This window comes from Oryctolagus cuniculus, chromosome 19, assembly GCF_964237555.1.
Source record: "Oryctolagus cuniculus chromosome 19, mOryCun1.1, whole genome shotgun sequence".
NCBI classification, from domain to species: Eukaryota; Metazoa; Chordata; class Mammalia; order Lagomorpha; family Leporidae; genus Oryctolagus; species Oryctolagus cuniculus.
Window position 1 is genome coordinate 32,711,996 of NC_091450.1, and position 24,009 is coordinate 32,736,004.

Genomic DNA, 24,009 nt, shown 5'->3' on the forward strand with positions numbered 1-24,009 from the left:
AAGACAAAGTCACTATCAGGGTTAAAACGTAATTCTGATTCCCAAATTCCTTTCTGAATAACTCTCTTCAATCTTCACTCTCTCCCAGAGACAGTAGAGCACCATGGCTGTCCCCAAGCCCACCCTGGGGCTCCACATCTCTCTCATCTCCACCCTTTCCTCCCACAGGTAAATACCAACTCAATCTCAAAATACAATGACTAACAGCAAATCAAGCCGAGACTTGAACAGACACTCATATGGGATGCCAGCATCACAGGCGGCAGCTCACCCTGCTACTTCACGATACCAGCCCCTATTCTGCTTAAAATTGACATTGTCACCGTCTCTCCTGTACTCTGTGTTTCAAATAAGTAAATAAATCTTTAAAAAAAAAAAAAAAAAGAGGGGTCAGCACTGTGGCATAGTGGGTTAAACCAATGCTTGCACCGTTTGTATGCCATCCTGCTATGTTGGTTCAAATCTCAGCTGCTCCACTTCCAATCCAGCTTCTTGCTAAGACACCCGAGAAGGCAGCAGAAGAGGCCCAAGTGCTCCCTGCCACCCACACGAGAGACCCAGATCAAGTTCCAGCCCTGCTTAGCCGTGGCCCAGCACTGGCGACTGTGGCCATTTGGGGAGTGAACCCAAGATGGAGATCTCTCTCTCCTCTTCTATCTCTCTGTAATTCTTTTTTTTTTTTTTTTACAGGCAGAGTGGACAGTGAGAGAGAGAGACAGAGAGAAAGATCTTCCTTTGCCATTGGTTCACCCTCCAATGGCCGGCACGCTGTGGCTGGTGCACTGCACTGATCCGATGGCAGGAGCCAGGTGCTTCTCCTAGTCTCCCATGGGGTGCAGGGCCCAAGCACTTGGGCCATCCTCCACTGCACTCCCAGGCCACAGCAGAGAGCTGGCCTGGAAGAGGGGCAACCGGGACAGAATCCGGCACCCCGACTGGGACTAGAACCCGGTGTGCCGGCGCCGCAGGTGGAGAATTAGCCTGTTGAGCCAGGGCGCGGGCCTCATTTTTTCTTTAAAGATTAATTTTCGTATTTGAAAGAATTACAGAGGCCAGCTCTCTGCTGTGGCCAGGGAGTGCAGTAGAGGATGGCCCAAGTGCTTGGGCTCTGCACCCACATGGGAGACCAGGAGAAGCACCTGGCTCCTGCCTTCGGATCAGCACGGTGTGGCAGCCATTGGAGGGTGAACCAACGGCAAAGGAAGACCTTTCTCTCTCTGTCTCTCTCTCTCTCACTGTCCACTCAGGAAGGAAGGAAGGAAGGAAGGAAGGAAGGAAGGAAGGAAGGAAGGAAAAAATGAGCACTACAGATTAGGCCACCATCCACAATGCAGGTATCCCATACCAGAGTGCCAGTTCGAGTCCCTGCTGCTCTGCTCCTGATCCAGCTCTCTGCTAATCCACCTAAGACGGCAAGGGAAGAAGGCCCAAGTGCTTGAGTCCCTACCACTTGGGAGACGCGGATGGAGTACCTGGCTCCTGGTTTTAGCCCGGCCAGCTCCTCTGGGGAGTGAGCAATGGACAGAAGGCCTCCCTGTCTATTCCTTCTCTCCCTCTGGTTGTCCACTTTCCACGTAAGCGAGTAAGTCTTTGAAAACAAAAACTGACCTCCACAGATCTGGGTCCAGAGCCACTGGCACCTCGATAAACCCCAAGTTACTGGCATCAGTGACTCCAGGTGCCACTTACGATGCTAAGGACCAAGCGCACACAACACAACAATCCATCTTACTGAAGTCAGAAGTCGGGGGGGGGTGCATCATTATAGTCTGTATCCGGGAACTATATTAAATCTGTTAAAGCCTCACCAAAAGTCAAATTCAGAAAAAATAAAGTCAAGAGTCAGAGAGTTGGGAAGTGAAAGGGACTTAGAATTAAACAGAATGCAAGATGGGCCTGTCACAGTCACCACCAATCCTAAAGCACGTTAGTACACAGAGCTGGTGGGGCTCAGGTGTGCCCCGGATCACTCTTCTGGAAGAAAACTCAAAATATTTACCAAAAGTTTTTCCACAAGGTCTCTTGCCTTAGGGAAGAATTTTTCTGGAAAGTCATATTCCAATTTAATGATCTTCTGAAATATAAGATATTCATTTCTGTGAAATTCAAAAAGAAACAGAGCAGTTATTTCGAGCAGAGCCCACACGCCTCACCATGCTGCGAGCACTCTCCCGGGAGCACCCAGCGCCCAGCCACAGCCCACTACTCCAGCAGGGACAGTCAGCACAGCAGTGGCCAGTGCGTGTGCCAGGCCCGGAGCCTGGGGATGGCTATCTCCTTACCCGGCTCGGAACGGTGGTAGTCCTGCCACGAGCTGGTATATTATGCATCCCAGAGCCCAAAGGTCTGAACTTTAAGGTAGGGAAAAAACAGAAAAACGGCATTGGTAACATGTACGCAGCAAGTCAGCTCACGTTCCCTTCCCTCCATCTGCACCCCAAACTGTAGCCTCCAAACTGCTTCCATCCTTTAGGGTCAGCTGGGGACCTGGCCAGGGCTGGTCGTCCACTGCCCTCCAAGTCCCGTGGCCTCCAAGGTGTGTGAAAACGTCCATGAAGGTAAAGAGCTGGGCTGCTGCGATCAGGCATGGGATGGGAGGTTACAGACAGGACCTAACGTGGTTTCCAGGGGGAACCTGACAGAACAGCACCTTCCCTTCTGTGGAGGCAGAGGGGGAAGAGAGAGGAACGGGGGAGGGAGAGGCAAAAAGGGGTAGGCGGGTTGGAGGGCGGGCTTGCCCCACCCATAGCAGTTGGAACAGTTCAGACTGAAGTCAGATTCTCTCCTGACCATGCCAGGCTCCCTTCTAGAAGGTGCCAGAGCACCCAGGACGAGGAGGACCACCCTCAGCTGTGTAAAAACCCGCTCCTCCTCTGTAAACACTGCTGTTATCTATTTTAAAATATAACACATTCATCGATTTCTGTGAGTCACTTCCAGAACGTGGCTAGGTATACAGGATTTCCTTTCAGCTGCCGCAGACCCTCACCCACCATCAGTGGCTCTCCCTCTCACACTCACTCACTCCCACTCCCCCTCTTTACCCTCAGTGCCAGGCTCAGAGCACCTGCTGAGAGACAGACATGGCTGAGATGGCTTTATGGGTACATCTGTGCTGTGAGTCTCCCTGCATTCCCGGCCCCTCCCTCTGAGCATCAGGGATTACGCAGGGCTCAGGGGCTGCCAACACAGGTTCTGGAAGATGAATCATAGGGTGTGGGAAAACCACTCCTCAAACAACAAACCGGCACAGTGTCCGGCATCCTGGGGAAGGCTATGCCCTCATTCCGCAGGTCACCAGCACCTGCAAGGCCTGGTAGCAGCTGCAGCAGACTGTGGTGCAGGCCTTGTGGCACAGCAGGTTACGCCACCACCTGCGTCACCACGTCCCATATCGGTTTTGGTTCTAGTCCCGGCTAATGCACACTTCCCACCCAGCTTCCGAGTAATGTATCCTGGGAGGCAGCAGGGATGTGAGGAGTGGACGCCACTCCTGTTTCCGTCTCGCTGATAAGGACACAAGCCAAGAGAAAGAGCCTCTGCTCTGGGGTGGGGCGGTGGCTGGCAATGGCGGCCACAGCGTCTCTAGGACTGGGAATTCAGGCAGAAGGGACCTGGGGCAGCTTCCCAGTGCTCCGCATTTCCACCACACACACGTACCAGAGATGATCTCACACGGTAACGGGGGAGAAGTGCGGGAATCACTAGGTGCAGAGCATTCTCTAAGTGCCCAGTCAGAAGCTGTGTCAGCTCTTGAAACTCAGGGTAGCCCCAGCCTTTTCCCAGTATCCAGGCGCCAGGGCAGAGAGCCCTTCTCCCGCAACACCCAGCCTGCTGGCACAGATGCACTGGCACGTGGGGGATAAACGAAAGCTGCTCAGTGTCCAACAGCAAGGAACAATTCAATGAGAGGCGTTGTTGGTGGCACTATGGGTTACGCCAAACCTGCAATGCCGGCATCCCATACTGGAGTGCCAATCTGACTTCCAACTGCTCTGATCTACTCCTTGTTATCGTGTCTGGGAAAGCAGGGAAAGATGTTCCCAGTGCTTAGGCCCCTGCCACCCACAGGGTAGACCCAGACGGAATTCCAGGCTCCAGGCTTCAGGCTTCAGCCTGGCCCAGGCCCAGACGTGTGGGGAGTACATCAGCAGATGAAAGATCTCTTTTTCTTTCTCCTTCCATTTCTCTGTTACTCTGCCTTTCAAATAAATAAATCTTAAAAAAAAGAAAAGAAAATCATATAGCTGATAATCTCAATCACATGGGAAAATATTCATCATATAATGCCAATGGCCAGATTCAAAATCAAAAACTGCATAAAAATTACTTAAAAATACAGAAAATGGAGGGAACAAAATGACCAGAAGCAAATCTACCAAAATGTCTCTAATTGCTGAATGAGTATGGAGATTCATTTTCTAAGAATTCTTTTTTTTTTTTAAGGTATTTCTTTATTCAAAAGAGTTAGAGGAAGGGGAAGAGACAGATCTCCCATATGCTAGTTCACTCACCAGATGGCCAGTGCTGGGCCAGGCTAAAGCCAGGAAGCACGAGCTTCCTCTGGGTCGCCTGTGTGCGTGGCAGGGCCCCAGCACTTGGGTCACCTTTGGCTGCTTTCCTACGCCATTAGCAGGGAGCTGGATCAGAAGTGGTGTGCCAAGACAAGAACTGGCGTCCACATGGGATGCCGGCATGACAGGTAGCAGCTTGACCCAACACACTGTATACCAGCCAATTACGAAGTCTTGAAAATCAGAAGAAGAAAATGCTCAAGTATCTAAATGAATATCATATGATTAAAAATTAAAAACCAGGGGTCAGCACTGTGATGTGTGGGGTTATACCACGGCCTGCAATGCTGCATCCCACATGACAGCCAGTTCAAGTTCCAGCTGTTCCGCTTCTGATCTTGTTCCTGGCTAGTGGGCTGGCTCTGGGAAGGCAGTGGAAGACTGCCCAAGTGGTTGGGCCCCTGTCAGCCCCAAGGGAGACCCGGACAGAACTCTAGTCTCCTACCTTCACCCAGGCCCAACTCCAGTCATTGCGGCCATTTGGGGAGTGAACCAGCGCTAGAAGATCTGCCTTACCCTGTCTGCCTGCCATTCAAATATCAAAATAAAATAAACATTTAAAAGCCCGGAGACTGCTCAGGCCATCAAGCCCAGCTGTGCATTCTCTGTTGTCCTGCCCCCAGGTCTCTGCCCAGGGCTCCCTGCCCCTGGGTTCTTTTTGAAGCTTTCAGGCGTGAAAACGAGCCACTGTACCCAGAAACACTCTCTCACTCACTCCAAGGTGGCCCATTACACGCGAGGACCTGGCAGAGCAGGATGCTGACAGCATGGGACTCGTGTGGGCCCTGTCAGCTCAGGAGAGGGTGCCCATGGGTCAAGAGGCTGGGTGAAGCAGGCGCAGGACAAGAGCCCAAGTCATCCCTTCTGCCAGGCTCTGTCATCCTGGAGGTGCTCCCCACACCTTTACTTTTTTTTTTTTTGATCTATTTATTTAAAAGTCAGAGAGAGAGGGAGAGAGAAACAGAGAGATCCTCCATCTGCTGGTTCACCCTCCAAATTGCCACAGTGGCCAAGACTGGAGCAGGCCAAAGGCAGGAGCTTCATCCGCATCTCCCGTGTGGGTGGCAGGGGCCCAAACACTTGGGCCATCCTCTGTGCTTTCCCAAACACATGGGCAAGGAGCTAGATCAGATGCGGGGCAGCCAGGACATGAACCGGCAGCCATATGGGATGTTGGCACTGTAGGTGGCAGCTTTACCCCTTAGGCCACAGTGCTGACCCCGGCTCCCCACATTTTTTAATTCCACATCCGAATATCACCTTTTTGTCCCTCTCCTGCATCACATGCACCCAACACAGTCCCTTCTACCTCTCCCCACACCTGGCCATGGACTTAACAAGCTTCCTTCTTGTACTCCTCAGATGCCCCAAGGACTAACCCCTCCTCCAGTCTCCCAACCTCTGATTTCACAAACAGAACCCACTCCTGGGCCAGCACCAGCCCCTGCAACCCCCACCCCAACCCAGCACTTCTGATTTTCTCCACTGGGACCAACACCAAGGCACAGCTGTCTCTCTCCAAGAGCCGCAGACCTAGAGCCTCCCCAGGCCTCCCCAGGGCTGACTCAGCCTTGCCTGACACTCCCCCCTCCCGCCCCCAGGTTCCTCTCCCATTCTGCAGAGCCCATGATGCTGCAGCTGCCACAGCCCTACAGCCCAGCCAATTCTGCCCTGCGACCCACAGCAGGCAGAGGGGCCCAGCTCCATGCCTATAGCCCAGCCAATTCTGCCCTGCGACCCATAGCAGGCAGAGGGGCCCAGCTCCGTGCCTACAGCCCAGCCAATTCTGCCCTGCGACCCATAGCAGGCAGAGGGGCCCAGCTCCGTGCCTACAGCCCAGCCAATTCTGCCCTGCGACCCATAGCAGGCAGAGGGGCCCAGCTCCGTGCCTACAGCCCAGCCAATTCTGCCCTGCGACCCATAGCAGGCAGAGGGGCCCAGCTCCGTGCCTACAGCCCAGCCAATTCTGCCCTGCGACCCATAGCAGGCAGAGGGGCCCAGCTCCGTGCACATGGCAGAAACACTCCTCCCCACTAAAGAAGAGGATCAAATCTGTAACCAACAGGCAACCACCAACCCAGGAAGTATAAAATACAACAATGAAGTAACAAGCATGTGTGTCAGAGGGAAACAGGGTAAAAGCAAAACGCTAACTTCTTACAAAGTATGCATGGCTATTTTAAAAGCCCCCAAAGTTACTCCTTCAAATATTTCTCTCTTATGCAAAAACTCCCGAGGCATGCTGGAGAAGAGAGAGGTTCGTATCGGACGGAGCTGGTTACCTTTTGCAGGCCGACTTCTCCGTGAGCAGCTCTGGAGAGACATACTGCGCCGTTCCCACGAACGAGTTGGCCCTGGCTGAGGAGAGAGGGACAGGTCACGCTCAGAGATGCCCTCCCGGGCCAGCAGAGGGGACAGACGGTCACGCTCAGAGATGCCCTCCCGGACCAGCAGAGGGCACAGGTCACGCTCAGAGATGCCCTCCCGGGCCAGCAGAGCAGCCCGGCGCTGGCTCATCCCACAGACATGGCCTCAACACAGCTGGGCCAGACCTCTCCGCTCAGCTGGTCACCCGCAGTGGTCCCACAGACATGGCCTCAACACAGCTGGGCCAGACCTCTCCGCTCAGCTGGTCACCCGCAGTGGTCCCACAGACATGGCCTCAACACAGCTGGGCCAGACCTCTCCGCTCAGCTGGTCACCCGCAGTGGTCCCACAGACATGGCCTCAACACAGCTGGGCCGGGCCTCTCCGCTCAGTTGGTCACCCACAGTGGCTGCCTCCAAGGGCCTCTGCTCAAGGACACCTGCCTGGCCCTGTGCACTGTGCTCCTCCTTCCTGGCCCTTCCCACCTGTCACGTGCCTGCCGCACAGCTCACCACACTCCCCTATCGTCAGCCAGGATGGAGCAAAGGACAAAGGCGTGTCTGTTAAGACTTGTGCTTCAAAACTCACACTACAGGCCACAGACATACTAGCAACAGCCGCTGGCCAGAGATGACCCTCAGGAACTACAAGCCCACAAAGGGAGCAAGACTCAGGCACCGCACCCAAAAAGTCTCCCCCAGGTATGCTGCCTCCAGTCCTGACTTACGCTACACAAGGGCCCCACAGTTCCCAGGAGACACAAGATTGAGGGCCAAGACCCTCTGGACCCCCTCATCCTTGGACATACCCATGTCAGCCCACGGCCCCAATAAATCTAATACCCATGTCAGCCCACGGCCCCAATAAATCTATCAGCTGCCACACAGCCTGATGGATGGAGCAGCCCAACAGCACAGGCTGCCCAGGCCTCTACACAGCAGCCATGGGCACCCTGTACTGCCTGTCCCGCCTGCTCCCAAGGGTTGGGACGAGGGATGCTCACAAACCCACTGCAAAGACCCAGGCCTGTAAATGCTCCCTTCAGTAAACCATTTTCATGTAAAGACCACCAGTGGACATGGCGCTGTGGGGTAGCAGGTAAAGCTGCCACCTACGATGCCGGCATCCCATATGGGCCCAACTTTTGTCCCAGCTGCTCTACTTCCGATCCAGTTCCCTGTTAATGGTCTGGGAAAAGCAACGGGGGATGGCCCAAGTGTCTGGGCCCCTACCACCCACATGAGAGAACCGAATGAAGCTCATGGCTTTGGCCTGGCCTAGAGCTGGATGTTGCTACCATATGAGGAGTGAACCAGTGGATGGGAAATCTCTTTGTATTCTTTCAAAAATAAATAAATAAATAGGTAGATAGGTAGGTAGACAGACAGACAAATCTTTTTTTTTAAAGGGGGGGGGGGGGCATGGCTGCATTTGGAGCTAGTCAGGACCCTGAACGATGCTACCAAAAAGGAGACTCCTGAGAGACAAGAAACCAAACCAAGAACCAAAAACAACTGAAGTCATTCGACCACACAAAGAACCAAAGAAATGCAAATTAAAATATGACAGCCCATCAAACCGGCAATGAGAAAATGAAGAAAACAGTGTAGCAGGGATTGGGGACACAGACGCAGGACTTCTGACAGGGACAGAGAACGGCTGACTTCCAGGGAGCGGCTTTCTCACGATCATCAAGTCACATGCAATGGAGATGCCCTGCCTCAGACACTCCGTTTCCACACAGTGACCCTGGTCCTAAGGGACTAACACAAGACAGTGAGGAGACGACCAGGACAACAGCAGGACACGGTCACCACAACACGGTCCAACAGCACTGCCACTGGTGCTCGCCTGCCTCCAGTGCTGCTCTCTGCTGCTCAGTGACTTTGATGACTTCCATTTTGTAATGGCGTTACTAAAAATTTCTAGAAGTACATTTCCTCTTTTTAGACTTTTCATTTATTTGAAAGAGTTACAGAGAAGCAGAAAGAGAGGGAGAGAGAGGTCTATCATCTGCTGGTTCACTCCCCAGATGGCCACAACAGCCAGAGCTGGGCGATCCAAAGCCAAGAGCCTGGAGCTTCTTCCAGGTCTCCCATGTGAATGCAGGGGCCCAAGGACTTGGACCATCTACTTTTGCTTTACCAGGCCATAGCAGAGAGCTAGATCAGAAGTAGACCAGGGGCTAGCGCCATGGAGCAGTAGGTTAATCCTCCGCCTGTGGCACCGGTATCCCATATGGGTGCGTATCCCATATGGGCGCCGGTACTAGTCCTGGCTGCTCCTCTTCCAGTCCAGCTCTTTGCTATGGCCTGGGAAAGCAGTAGAAGATGGCCTAAGACCTTGGGCCCCTGCACCTGCATGGGAGACCGAAAGGAAGCACCTGGCTCCTGGCTTCAGATCGGCGCAGCTCTGGCCGTTGCAGCCATTTGGGGAGTGAACCAGCAGAATGAAGACCTTTCTCTCTGTCTCTTCCTCTCACTATCTGTAACTCCACCTCTCAAATAAATAAAATCTTAAAAAAAAAAAAAAAAAAGAACTAGACCAGCTGGGGGGCTGGCACTGTGGAGTAGCAGGTAAAGCTGCCTCCTGCAGTGCCAGCATCCCTTATGGGTGCTGGTTCGAGTCCTGGCTGCTCCACTTCTGATCCAGCTCTCTGCTATGGCCAGGAAAACAGGAGAAGATGACCCAGGTGCTTGGGCCCCTGCACCCACATGGGAGACCCGGAAGAAGCTCCTGGCTCCTGGTGTCAGATCGGCAAAGATCTGGCCATTGCAGCCAATTGGGAAGTGAACAGGCAGATGGAATATCTATCTCTTTCTCTTTTTCAAATAAAATAAATAATATTGGGCCGGCGTCGCGGCTCACTAGGCTAATCCTCCGCCTGCGGCGCCTGCACCCAGGGTTCTAGTCCCGGTTGGGGCACCGGATTCTGTCCCTGTTGCCCCTCTTCCAGTCCAGCTCTCTGCTGTGGCCCGGGAGTGCAGTGGGCCCTGCACCCGCATGGGAGACCAGAAGCACCTGGCTCCTGGCTTAGGATCAGTGTGGTGCACTGGCCGCGGCGGCCATTGGAGGGTGAACCAACGGCAAAGGAAGACCTTTCTGTTTCTCTCTCTCACCGTCCACTCTGCCTGTCAAAAATAATAATAATAATAATAATAATAATAATAATAATATTAAAAAAAAAGTAGTAGTAGACCAGCCAGGACTTGAACAGGCACCCATATGGGATGTGGCACTGCAGGCGGTGGCCTTACCTGCTACGCCATGGCAATGGCCCTGAAATACATTTTCATATGGAAAGATGTACAAAGAGTGTTTTTTTTGTTGTTTTACTACCTGTTTTTGACAGGTAGAGTTACAGACAGTGAGAGAGAGAGACAGAGAGAAAGGTCTTCCTTCCGTTGGTTCACTCCCCAAATGGCTGCAATGGCTGGAGCTACACCAATCTTAAAACAGGAGCCAGGTGCTTCTTTCTGGTCTCCCATACAGGTGCAGGGCCCAAGAACCTGGACCATCCTCCATTGCACTCCCAGGCCACAGCAGAGAGCTGGACTGGAAGACGAGCAATGAGGACTAGAACCGGCGCCCATATGGGATGCTGGCACCGCAGGTGGAGGACTAACCTGGTGTACCACAGCACTGGCCCCGATACAAAGGGTCTTCAAAAAGTTTATGGAGGGGCAGGCATGTAGCTACCATCTCGGATACAGCTGAGATGCCTGCGGCCCATTCAGGAGCCGGGATTCAGCTTCCTGTTGACGCAGACCCCGCGAGGCTGTGGTGAGGACTCCAGTGACTCGGTCCTCTCACAGGGGAGACCTGAATTGAGCTCCTGGCTCCTGGCTTTGGCCTGGCCCAGCCAACCTTTGTAGTCATTTGGGACGTTAACCAGTGGATGGGAGCTGTATCTCCGCAAAATAAATAAACTTTTTAAGTTCATGGAAAAAGCATTTTATTAAAAAACTACGCATTTCAAAATTGTCCTGCACCAAAGTTAATTTACCTCTCTGTATCATTTTCTCACAAAAATGTGTAGTACTTTCCCGTATTTGCATAACTAACTGAGGCTGTCAAACAATATGCAGAGCCACGTGACACACGGATACTCACACCCACCTGATGTTCGTGCTTGGCCAGGGGCCATGGAGCGTGACGACTGCTGCTGTGGTCTGAGCTCTCCCTCCTCTCAGTGGCTGCCTGCCTGGGCTCCCTCTGCTCACCTCCCCGAAGATGAGCAGTCACCCTCCCATTAGCTACTCTAGAGACAAACGACTCCTCTCGAGTAATGTCCTTGATGCACACAACTAAACACAACCAAGAGGAAAGCAAATATAAAGAAATGAAGGACCAAAGTATTACAGTAATACTGGAGGCACTGGTGACCGGCTCCAGCAGGGCTGGTCTAGGTCACTCTGCAATGGCACTGAGCATGTCAAGCGCCCCCCCATCACTCTGCAATGGCACTGAGTGTGTCCAAGCACTCCCCCCCCATCACTCTGCAATGGCACAGAGCATGTCCAAGCGCCCCCCCATCACTCTGCAATGGCACAGAGCGTGTCCAAGTGCCCCCCCATCACTCTGCAATGGCACTGTGTCCAAGCACTCCCCCCCATCACTCTGCAATGGCACTGAGTGTGTCCGTGTGCCCCCCCATCACTCTGCAATGGCACTGAGCGTGTCCAAGTGCCCCCCATCACTCTGCAATGGCACTGAGTGTGTCCAAGTGCCCCCCCATCACTCTGCAATGGCACAGAGTGTGTCCAAGTGCCCCCCCATCACTCTGCAATGGCACTGAGCATGTCAAGCGCCCCCCCCATCACTCTGCAATGGCACTGAGCGTGTCCATGTGCCTCCCCCATCACTCTGCAATGGCACTGAGTGTGTCCAAGCACTCCCCCCCATCACTCTGCAATGGCACAGAGCGTGTCCGTGTGCCCCCCCATCACTCTGCAATGACACTGAGTGTGTCCAAGTGCCCCCCATCACTCTGCAATGACACTGAGCGTGTCCGTGTGCCACCCCATCACTCTGCAATGACACAGAGCGTGTCCAAGTGCCCCCCCATCACTCTGCAATGGCACTGAGCGTGTCCATGTGCCTCCCCCATCACTCTGCAATGGCACTGAGTGTGTCCAAGCACTCCCCCCCCATCACTCTGCAATGACACTGAGCGTGTCCGTGTGCCCCCCCATCACTCTGCAATGACACTGAGTGTGTCCAAGTGCCCCCCATCACTCTGCAATGACACTGAGCGTGTCCGTGTGCCACCCCATCACTCTGCAATGACACAGAGCGTGTCCAAGTGCCCCCCCATCACTCTGCAATGGCACTGAGCGTGTCCGAGCACTCTCCCCTCCATCACTCTGCAATGGCACTGAGCGTGTCCGTGTGCCCCCCCCATCACTCTGCAATGACACTGAGCATGTCAAGCGCCCCCCCCATCACTCTGCAATGGCACTGAGCGTGTCTGTGTGCCCCCCCATCACTCTGCAATAGCACTGAGCACTGTCCAAGTGCCCCCCCATTTCTCTAATGGCCACAGGAGAACCCCAACGCACCTGTGATGGCTCCTGGGGAGATACTTGTTGACAACTCAGTGAAAATCAGCCATTTCCTTTTGTCCAAGGTCACAAATGCCAACTTCCACCTGAGACACCTGTGTTTGGGGCCCCAGACGGTTTAACTGAAAACCACGGACATGACCCAGACCCTCTCCCTGGAAGCCTGGGGATCAGCAGAAGGTCAAACTTCTCCACCCACTGACAGCTCAGGCCCCGAACCATCATTGCCCGCGCTCCTCCAGGCTGCTGCCCAGATGACAGGACTACTCAGAGCTTGGGGTCTCAGGCTGCACTGCTGCCTCCACGCTCAAGGTGGCTGCGGCAGTTTGAACAAGATTTGGCTCCGAGGGGCCAGTCCGTGGCTTAGCAGATAAAGCCGCTGCCTGCAGTGCCGGCATCCCATGTTGGTGCTGGTTTTAGTACCAGCTGCTCCACTTCGAATCCAGCTCTCTGCTACGGCCTGGGAAAGCAGTGGAAGATGGCCCAAGTCCTTGGGCCCTGCACTCGCACGGGAAACCTGGAGGAGGCACCTGGCTCCTGAGCAGCTCAGCTCTGGCCATTGTGGCCAATTTGGGAGTGAACCAGCAGATGGAGGGCTTTCTCTCTCTCTCTCTCTCGACCAATTTGAGCTCACTGCCAATGCAGAGAAATGGGGGGGGGGGAGTGCTCGGACACACTCAGTGCCATTGTAGAGTGATGGGGGGGCACACGGACACACTCAGTGCCATTGCAGAGTGATGAGGGGGCACACGGACACGCTCTGTGTCATTGCAGAGTGATGGGGGGGCACACGGACACACTCAGTGCCATTGCAGAGTGATGGGGGGGAGAGTGCTTGGACACACTCAGTGCCATTGCAGAGTGATGGGGGGGAGAGTGCTTGGACACACTCAGTGCCATTGCAGAGTGATGGGGGGGCACATGGACACGCTCTGTGTCATTGCAGAGTGATGGGGGGGCACACGGACACACTCAGTGCCATTGCAGAGTGATGGGGGGGAGAGTGCTTGGACACGCTCAGTGCCATTGCAGAGTGATGGGGGGGGAGCGCTTGGACACAGTGCCATTGCAGAGTGATGGGGGGGCACATGGACACGCTCTGTGCCATTGCAGAGTGATGGGGGGGCACTTGGACACGCTCAGTGCCATTGCAGAGTGATGAGGGGGCACACGGACACACTCAGTGCCATTGCAGAGTGATGAGGGGGCACACGGACACACTCTGTGCCATTGCAGAGTGATGGGGGGGGGAGCGCTTGGACACAGTGCCATTGCAGAGTGATGGGGGGGGCACTTGGACACGCTCTGTGCCATTGCAGAGTGATGGGGGAGTGCTCTCTCTCTCTCTCTCTGACTCTCCTTCTCTTTTTGACTCTTTCAAATAAATAAATAAATCTTTAAAAAAAAATTGGCTACGAAACCTGTTTAGATGGCGAAATCTCGATAGTCCAAGACAGTGGAAACTGGGGCAGGTGTTGTGACAAAGCAGGTTAAGCCGCCACTTGTGACCCCGCATCACATACCCAAGTGCCAGGTAGAGTCCCAGCTGAACTACTTCTGCTCCAGCGTCCTGCTGATAAACCCAGGAGGCAGCAGTGTTAGCTCAAGTATTTGGACTCCTGCCACTCATGTAGGAGTTCCAGCTCCTGGCTTCAGCCTGATCCAGCATGACTGTTGTGAGCATTTTGTTTTAAAGATTTATTCATTTATTTGAAAGTCAGAGTTACTGAAAGAGAGGAGAAGCAGAGAGAGAGAGAGAGAGAGAGAGAGAGAGAGGTCTTCCATCCTCTGGTTCATTCCCCAATTGGCCACAACGGCTGGAGCTGCGCCGATCCAAAGCCAGGAGCCAGGAGTCTCCTCTGGGTCTCCCATGTGGGTGCAGGGGCCCAATGACTTGGGCCATCCTCCACTGCCTTCCCAGCTATAGCAGAGAGCTGGATCGGAAGCAGAGCAGCCAGGTCTCAAACTGGTACCCATATGGGATGCCAGCACTGCAGGCTGCGGCTTTACCCACTATGCCACAGCGCCAGCCTGTTGTGTGCATTTAAGATCAATGTATGAATTGATCTGTGTGTGTGTGTGTGTGTCTATCTATGTCTCTGTTACTCTGCCTTTCAAATAAATAAATCTTTAGAGAGCAAGCGAGAGAGCGCGCAAACAATCCACAAGGTATTGCGGAAGTGTGCCTAAGCAGAGGTCCTTAGCTCCTTGGAGGCACTGCCCTCAGAAGGCAGTCCTGCTGAGGGACCGGTCACAGAACCTGAACTGGGCTCAGCCAAGAGCTCTCTGCTTCCTGGGTTTCCTGTAACCCCTCTTCCACACGCCCTCCACCAAGCCATCCTCCGGCCTCACCATGCGAAGTCCAAACCGACGGGGCTTGCCTACCCATGGACTGTGACCCTCTACAGCTGTGCGCCCAAAGCTTCCATCTTTAGTGAGCAGCTTCTCTGAGACACTTTGGCATAGTGTCAAAAAACTAAACCAGTGGTTCATAGAAACGGCACTGTGTCCTGGATCAAGGACCACCCTGGTACCACCAACCTCATCTGCAAGGTAGCAGCTGAAGACATGACCCTGACTCTCCAGACACTCACGTTCCTCAAGTGTCAAGGGTACAGACTGCCGCGTTACCCCCAGACCCACAGCTGAAGCACAGAATGCACTCCACAACACAGGACTGCCAAGCACACAGGACTTGCGAACCCTGTGCAGTAACTTGCTCAAAGCAGCAGGCGCCTCGAGCAGGACTGGTCCCATGACTGCAAGGTTGGATCACAAAAGTCAATTCATGGGGGCTGGCGTATGGCAGGTGGGTTAGGCTGCCACCTCCAGTGCCAGCATCCCATATGGGCACTGGTTCGAGTCCCAGCTTCTCCACTTCCCATCCAGCTCCCTGACCATGTTCCTGGGAAAGCAGTGGAGGATGACCCACACAGGATGCACCTATGTGGGAGATCTGGAAAAAGCTCCTGGCTTCAGCTTGGCCTAGCCCTGGCCATTGTGGACATTTGGGGAGTGAAACACTGTATGGAAGACATCCCCCTACCCCCGCCCCGTAACTCTGACTTTCAAATAAATAAATAAGGCCGGCGACGCGGCTCACTAGGCTAATCCTCCGCCTAGCGGCGCCGGCACACCGGGTTCTAGTCCCGGTCGGGGCGCCGGATTCTGTCCCAGTTGCCCCTCTTCCAGGCCAGCCCTCTGCTGTGGCCAGGGAGTGCAGTGGAGGATGGCCCAGGTGCTTGGGCCCTGCACCCCATGGGAGACCAGGAAAAGCACCTGGCTCCTGGCTCCTGCCATCGGATCAGCGCGGTGCGCCGGCCGCAGCGCGCCAGCCGCGGCGGCCATTGGAGGGTGAACCAACGGCAAAGGAAGACCTTTCTCTCTGTCTCTCTCTCTCACTGTCCACTCTGCCTGTCAAAAAAAATAAATAAATAAAAATAAATAAATAAATAAATCTTTTGTCTTTTTAAAAAAAGTCAATGTATGATACCACATCATTAGACTAAAGGGCAAAAAAATTTGCATGATCATCACAACAGATGCAGAATTCATCATAAGAGAGCAAAAATTCAATCTTTCTGTATGATAAAAATAATTAAAGAACAAGGCACAGAAGGAAATACCCTCAGTCTGACACAAGTTATGTACTAAACCCATAGCCAATATCACGACCCTTAGTCTGACACAGGGAATGTAGTAAACCCACAGCCAGGGCCGGCGCTGTTAACGCCCTGGCATCCCATATGGGCGCCAGTTCAAGACCTGGCTGCGCCACTTCCGATCCAGCTCTCTGCTATGGCCTGGGAAAGCAGTAGAAGATGGCCCAAGTCCTTGGGCCCCTGCACTCATGTGGGAGACCTGGAGGAAGCTCCTGGCTCCCGGCTTAAATCAGTGCAGCTCTGGCTATTGCAGCCAACTGGGGAGTGAATCAGATGGAAGACCTCTCTCTCTCTCTCTCTGCCTCTCCTCTCTCTGTGTAACCCTGATTTTCAAATAATAAATAAAATCAAATAATAAAATAAAATAAAAATAAGCCCACAGCCAACATCACGACCCTCAGTCTGACACAGGGAATGTACTAAACTCACAGCCAACATCACACCCAACAGTGAAGACCTAGAGCTTTCCCAAAGACCAGGCACAAGGTAAGGATGCTCACTCTTGCTACCCTGTTCAGCATCATACTAGAGGTCTTAGCCAGGGCAATTAAGCAAGAAAACAAAATAAAAGGCATCCAGATTGGAAAAGAAAAGCTAACACTAGTTCTGACCACAGCACGATCCTCTGTGTAAGCAGTGTTGAGGAATCCACTGAGAACTCATTGCTGCAACCCCTGAACCAACTCCACAAGTGTGGATTCTACACACTCCCCATGAACAATCTGAAAACGCAATTAAGAAAAATCCTATGGACAATATAATAAAAGTATTTAGAAATAAATTTAACAAAAGAAATATAAACCATTCTGGCCGGCGCCGCGGCTCACTAGGCTAATCCTCCGCCTGCGGCGCTGGCACACTGGGTTCTAGTCCTGGTTGCCCCTCTTCCAGTCCAGCTCTCTGCTGTGTCCTGGGAGTGCAGTGGAGGATGGCCCAAGTGCTTGGGCCCTGCACCCCATGGGAGACCAGGAGAAGCACCTGGCTGCTGCCATCGGATCAGCGCGGTGCGCCGGCTGCAGCAGCCATTGGAGGGTGAGCCAACTGAAAAGGAAGATCTTTGTCTCTCTCTCTCTCACTGTCCACTCTGCCTGTCAAAAAAAATAATAATAATAAAAAATAAAAAAAGAAATATAAACCATTCTAAAAACTGTAGGACATTTTTGACAGAAATTAAAGATTTGAATCAACAGATGCGTGCTCAAGTTGTGGGGCAGCAGATCCTTCAATGATCTACACCCTCCACTCAGTTGTGGTTAATTTTAGTTGTCAGTTTGACTGGAGCAACGAATGCCGGGAGAATGATGGAAGCGTTCTGGGTGCGTCTGTGAGGGTTCCAAGAGGAGCCTGACGAATGAGCTGGCCTGAGCGGGGAAGACTTCGCTCTCGGTGTAGGCAGATTGACCGCTGAGGCCGTGTGAACAAACCAGCAGAGCGAAGGCAGACTTCGCTCCCTCTCTCTGCAGATGACCTCCTGCTCTGGGTGTCAGAACCCCAGACTCTCAGGGATCCAGCGCACGTACCAGCACCCACTCCAGGTTCTCAGGCCTTCCGCCTCAGCCTAGAGTGAGGGCACTGGCATCGCCTTCCCTGGTTCCCATGTGGGCTGAGGCACACTAGTTACACACCAGGTGTGCAGCTTGCAGGCAGCCTGTCTGGGACGGCTCAGGCTCCAAAACCGGGGGAGTCAACGGCTCTAGTAAATCCCCTGCGCTTACACCTATACCTGTATTAATTCACCCGTCTACACATCTCCTACTTGTTCTCCATGGGGAACCCTGACAGCAATCCACATTCACATCTCAGCTGTCACCAAGCACCCGTACTGTAGGTCCACCCACCTTGTCACACAGGTCTATGGCTGACCACAATTTGTTATCCATTCTCATCTGCTGAACGGATAAACTTTTTAGCTATTGCAAACAGTCCTATCAACATCCTTAGACAAATTTTGGTGTGAACATCTCTCTTCATTTACTTCCTGTATAAGCCAAGGAGTGCGGACGCTGAGCCTTACATCAACTACGTTTTCTACTGAGGGACTGCAAGGCTATCTTCCACAGCAGCAACGCACTCGACAAGCCCACCTCCACGTGTGAGCGTCCAGTTCCTCCACCTCCTGACACCTAGCGCCGGCGTGTTGTTTTTTAAGATTTATTTATTTATTTTCAAGTCAGAGTTACACAGAGAAAGGAGGGAGAGGAGGGAGAGAGGGAAGGAGGGAGGGAGAGAGGGAGGTCTTCCATCCACTGGTTCATGCCCCAGATGGCTGCAACGGCTGGAGCTGCGCCGATCTGAAGTCAGGAGACAGGAGCTTCTTCCAGGTCTCCCACGTGGGTGCAGGGGCCCAAGGAATTGGGCCATCTTCCACTGCCATTCCAGGCCACAGCAGAGAGCTGGATCAGAAGTGAAACAGCCGGGACTTGAACCAGAGTTCATATGGGATGGCGGCCCTGCAGATAGCGGCTTTAACCCACTACGCAACAGCACTGGCCGCCTCCTTTTTATTTTTTACTATTACTTACAGCAGAAGAGTTCTTGAGCTTGATGTAGACTGACATCTATGTTTTTGCTACTTGTGTTTTTGGAATTACATATAAGAAACCATCATCAGATCCAAGGTCATGAATATTTATTTACTTCTATATTATCATTTAAGAATGTTAAGGTTTTGCTCTTATATTCAGATATCTGATGTGTTTTGAGTTATGTTTGCGTTTGCTATAAGCTAGGGGTAATAATTTTTTAAATGCATTGGTCTTCGATGGAATAGGATACTAAACCAATTCATGGCTCAAAAATGGCAAATAAAGGGAAAACTGGCAAGCTATTTATCCTGTTTGTCCTTTACAAATGATACCACTGGGGCCAGCGCCGTGGCTCACTTGGTTAATCCTTTGCCTGCGGTGCTGGCATCCCATATGGGTGCCAGGTTCTAGTCCCGGTTGGGGCGCTAGATTCTGTCCCAGTTACTCCTCTTCCAGTCCAGCTGTCTGCTGTGGCCTGGGAGGGCAGTGGAGGATAGTCCAAGTGCTTGGGCCCTGCACCCGCATGGGAGACCAGGAAGAAGCACCTGGCTCCTGGCTTCAGATGAGCCGTAGTGGCCATTTGGGGAGTGAACCAATGGAAGGAAGACCTTTCTCTCTGTCTCTCTCTCTCACTGTCTGTAACTACCTGTCAAAAATAAATAAATAAATAAATAAATAAATAAATAAATAAAAATGATACCACCGGTTAACCAAAAACACCAAGGGGAAATTTCTCTTTAAAGAATACTCTTTAGGGGCTAGCGCTGTGGCACAATGTGTTAAAGCCCTGCCTGAAGCGCCAGCATCCCATATGGGCGCTGGTTCTAGTCCCGGCTGTTCCTCTTCTGATCCAGCTCTCTGCTATGGCCTGGGATGGCAGTGGAAGATGGCCCAAGTCTTTGGGCCCCTGCACCCACGTGGGAGACCCGGAAGAAGCTCTTGGCTCCTGGCTTCAGATAGGTGCAGCTTCAGCCGTTGAGGCCATCTAGGGAGTGAACCAGCCGATGGAAGACCTCTCTCTCTGTCTGTACCTCTCTCTGTAACCCTGTCTTTCAAATACATAAAATAAATCTTAAAAAAAAAATTCTCTTTAGGGGCCGGTGTGTGGCTTAGTGAGTAAAGCCATCGGCTGCAGTGTTGGCATCCCTTAAGAGCAACGGTTTGAGTCCTGGCTGCTCCACTTCCAATCCAGCTCCCTGATAATGTGCTTGGAAAAGCAGCAGAAGATGGCCCAAGTCCTTGGGCCCCTGCACCCACCAGAGAGACCTGGAGGAAGCTCCTGGATCGCGGCTTTGGATCAGCTCAGCTAAATCACTGTGACCATTTGGGGAGTGAACCAGTGGATGGAAGATCTCTTTCCCCTTTTTTCCACATCTCCAACATCTGCCTTTCAAATAAATAAATCCTTACAGAAACAAAAATACATCATGAATGAAAGAGTTTTACAATAAGCACTCTGCATTCTCCAATGGATTACTGTAGGCTATTTGGCCTCTAAGTGGCTGTTAACATCACAGAGAAGCCTGGATACCATGCACGTCCTCATGAGGGAGGAGGGCATCAGATCTGAGTGTGACCTGGTAGCCAGATGGGACTCCCCAGAAATACAGGGGAGAGAAGAAAGCCACGTGATTCCACACAGAGACGCATTCAGAAAACTCTGGTACACTCCCCAGGACAAAAAAGGAGAGAAACAATAAAAGATACAAAAACATAAACAAAAAACAGACAGAACACTAAAGGGCAAATGACCTGGTGTTGCAAGGGAAAAAATAAAGATGAGGGGAAGCGACATACTACAAGAAATCTGTGTGAACCTTATGTGGACGCGGAGTCAGGTAAACAGCAGCAGACACCTGTGCGTGAGACAGCTAGAAGGCTAGCACTGACTGAAGGCTGGCGCCACCGCCGAGGCTGGTTCCCCCATCAGAGTGACAGTCCAGTCCTGGCTGCTCCAGTTCCGACTCTGTTCCCTGCTAATGCGCCCGGGGAAGCAGTGGAAGATGGCCCAAGTGCTTGTGCACCCATGTGAGACACCTGGAAAAAGCTGCTGACTTCAGACTGGCCCAGCTCCAGGCACTACAGCCATTTGAGGAGTGAAGCAGAGGATGGAAGACCTTTCTCTCTCTCTCTCCCTCTGTCTTAACTCTACCTCTCAAATAAATAAATTAAAAAAAAGAAAGAAAGAAAAATACCAAGTATTTTCAGGTATCAAGCAATTACCGTTAATTTTTATGTGAAATCATATGGTATTGTGGTTATGTTTTTCAAAAGAAACTTTAATATATTTTTTAAATTTATTTGAAAGGCAGAGCCACAGAGAGCCAGAGGCAGAGACAGAGAGGTCTTCCATCCACTGGTCCGCTCCCCAGATGGCCACAACAGCCAGAGCTGGGCTGATCTGAAGCCAGAAGTCAAGAGCCTCCTCCGGTCTCCCACGTACGTGCAGGGGCCCAAGGACTTAGGCCGTCTTCTACTGCTCTCCCAGGCCACAGCAGAGAGCTGGATCGGAAGAAGAGCAGCCGGGTCCTGAACTGGTGTCCATATGGGATGCCAGCACTGCAGGGGGCGGCCCCACCTGCTACACCACAGTGCCGGCCCCGAAACTTTATATTTTCACAACATGTATAGAAATATTTACAGGGAAAAGCAAACTGATGGTGTTTTGAATCAGGTCACAGGTTTGGTGTAAATTGAAAAAATAATCAGCAGTTATTCTGTATGAAAAAAAAATAAATAAATAAAAACCATTGGTGCATCAAAGCCATGCCTAAACCGGAAGAACAAGACCAGTGATGTCCCATCAGGGAGGGAGACTCATGTGGTGCTGAGCGCAAGCACTCTGCCACACAAACTCCACTTTCACAGCACAGCAGGAGCCACGTGAAAGATGGAAGATGGCCCTCTCTGTCCTGGTGGTGGGCGGCCCTGTCCCTGCAAGAGTGGTGGCAAGGGGGGCCGGCACTGTGGCGTAGTGGGCTGGGCCGCTGCCTGCAGTGCTGGCATCCCATATGGGCGCCAGTTCCAGACGCGGCTTCTCCACTTCTGATCCAGCTCTCTGCTATGGCCTGGGAAAGCAGAAGATGGCCCTAGTCCTTGGGCCCCTGCACCCACATGGGAAACACAGAAGAAGCTCTTGGCTCCTGGCTTCGGATTGGCGCTGCTCCGGCCACTGCAGCCAGCTGAGGAGTGAACAAGTGGATGGAGGACCTCTCTCTCTCTCTCTCTCTGCCTCTCCTTCTCTTTCTGTGTAACTCTGACTTTCAAATAAATAAATCTTAAAAAAAAAAAAAAAAAAAAAACAACCAGTGGTGACAAGGTTCAATCCACAGCACTGGGATTGACACTGTGGTGTAGCAGGTTAAGCCTCCACCTGCACTGCCAACAACCCATATGGGTGCTGGTTCCAGATCCGGGTGCTCCACTTCTGTTTCAGCTCACCACTAGTGCGCCTGGGAAAGTAATAGAAGATGGCCCAAGTGCTTGGGGTTCTACACCCACGTGAGAGACCTGGAAGAAGCTTTGAGTTCTTTGCTTTGGCCTGGTCCAGCCCCCGGCCACTGTAGCTCCGTGGAAAGTGAACCAGCAGGTGGAAGATCTCTCTCTCATCTCTCCTCTCCCTAATTCTGCTTTTCAAATAAAATAAATAAATCTTTAAAAAAAAAATTCCACAGCACTGCAGGAGGGACATGGCAGCTCTCTGCGGTGTGCTGCAGTCAAAGCCCTCTCCCTCCGCCGGCTGCCCACCCACACCTCAGGCCCTCTTCCTCCTCCTGTTTAACTGCTGGAGTCTCCACACTCCAGAAAGCCTGCGCAGTTTAGCAGTTTCCAGAAACAAACCCCAAATATGAACCTCCAAGTCACCCCAAGTTCCACCAAGAGTCTCAAAAAGAGGGCAAAACCAGGGCCATAGCCAAAGATGAGGGCACCGTCCCTAGGAGCCACCGTCCCGAGGATCTGCCATCCCTAGGACCCAGCGTCCCTAGGAGCCACCATCCCTAGGATCTGCCATCCCTAGGACCCAGCGTTCCTAGGAGCCACCATCCCTAGGATCCACCATCCCTAGGACCCAGCGTTCCTAGGAGCCACCATCCCTGGGACCCACCGTCCCTAGGAGCCACCGTCCCTAGGAGCCACCATCCCTGGGACTCGCAGTCCCCAGGACGCACTATCCCTGGGATCCACCATCCCTAGGATCCAGCTGCCCCGGGAAGGACACAGCTAGGGGCACCTTGGGTGAGGCAAGGACTCAGAACCCTCTCTGGTACCAAGTCCCTCAGCAGATGTCCCAATCCAGCCATCATGTCCCTCAGATTGGGGGACTGCCTGACTCACTGGGACAGGTTCACGACAACAGGACTGAGCCTCCTCAGGAGGGTGGTGTGACGTTCAGTGCACCTGTTGGGCCTTGTTCTTCTTTAAGTTCTCAAGATCTCCTGGGGCAACCATACCTAAGCACGAATAAATTCTAAGACTCTGGACGACTTCAAACAGTACACAGGGCTGGCAACACAGTGTAGCAGGCGAAGCCACCATGTGCAAGGCTGGCATCCCATATCAGAGGGCCAGTTCCAGTCCCAGCTGCTCCACTTCCTACGCAGCTTCCTGTTACTGGGCCTGCAAAGGCAGCGAATGATGGTCCAAATACCTGGGTCCCTGCCACCCATGTGGGAGACCCAAATGAGATCCTGTGCTCCTGGTTTCAAGCTGGCACAGCCTGGCTGCTGCAGGCATCTGGGAAGTAAACTAGCAGATGGAAGATCTCTCTCACACACACTCCGCCTTTCAAGTAAAATAAAGAAGCAAACACTAAAAATAAAACTCAGGGCTGGCAAGACCCTAGGGAAGGAGAGGAAGGCTCAGTACAGTGAAACAAGCATTGGGAGGTGTCAGGAGGACCCAGTCAGGTGCCGGCCAGCGACCTGACAGCACACTGTGTAGACATAACTCACTTGCCTGAGATCAACTCCCATCTACCCATCCCAACCATACTCCTCTCTAGCTGCCATGAACCCGCTCGCCGAGGGTGCAGGGTCCGAGCCAGAGCCGCATGCCCTGTGCTCCTGGTTCCCTTCCTTGCATGAACAGCTGCAGCATGAGAAACATGTCTGAACCCTTCTTCCATCAACAAACTCACACTCACTCCCAGCCGGAGTACAGACTCGTCTGGCTGGTACCTTCTATCAGAGGCTTTCTCTCACAGGCGCCCCGATGCAGGCCCAGAGCCCGGAGCACTGCACAGAGGCCTCACACAGCTCAGGACCTCCATGCGCTTTCAAGACTGCTTAGTAACTACACACCAGCTTCCCTTCCCTAG

General features: G+C 52.7%; 1 protein-coding gene across 1 annotated transcript in view; it reads right to left on the reverse strand.

The window, feature by feature from the left end:
• PDPK1 (3-phosphoinositide dependent protein kinase 1) overlaps nucleotides 1–24,009 on the reverse strand; it is an 87,463-nt gene that overhangs the window by 21,879 nt on the left and 41,575 nt on the right. Inside the window, exons 7-9 of the mRNA XM_051836225.2 lie at nucleotides 6,857–6,932; nucleotides 2,283–2,351; nucleotides 2,000–2,096 (exon numbers count right to left, since the gene is read on the reverse strand). Coding sequence (XP_051692185.1) covers nucleotides 2,000–2,096; nucleotides 2,283–2,351; nucleotides 6,857–6,932 — 242 coding nt within the window. The remainder of the gene's footprint in view (nucleotides 1–1,999; nucleotides 2,097–2,282; nucleotides 2,352–6,856; nucleotides 6,933–24,009) is intronic.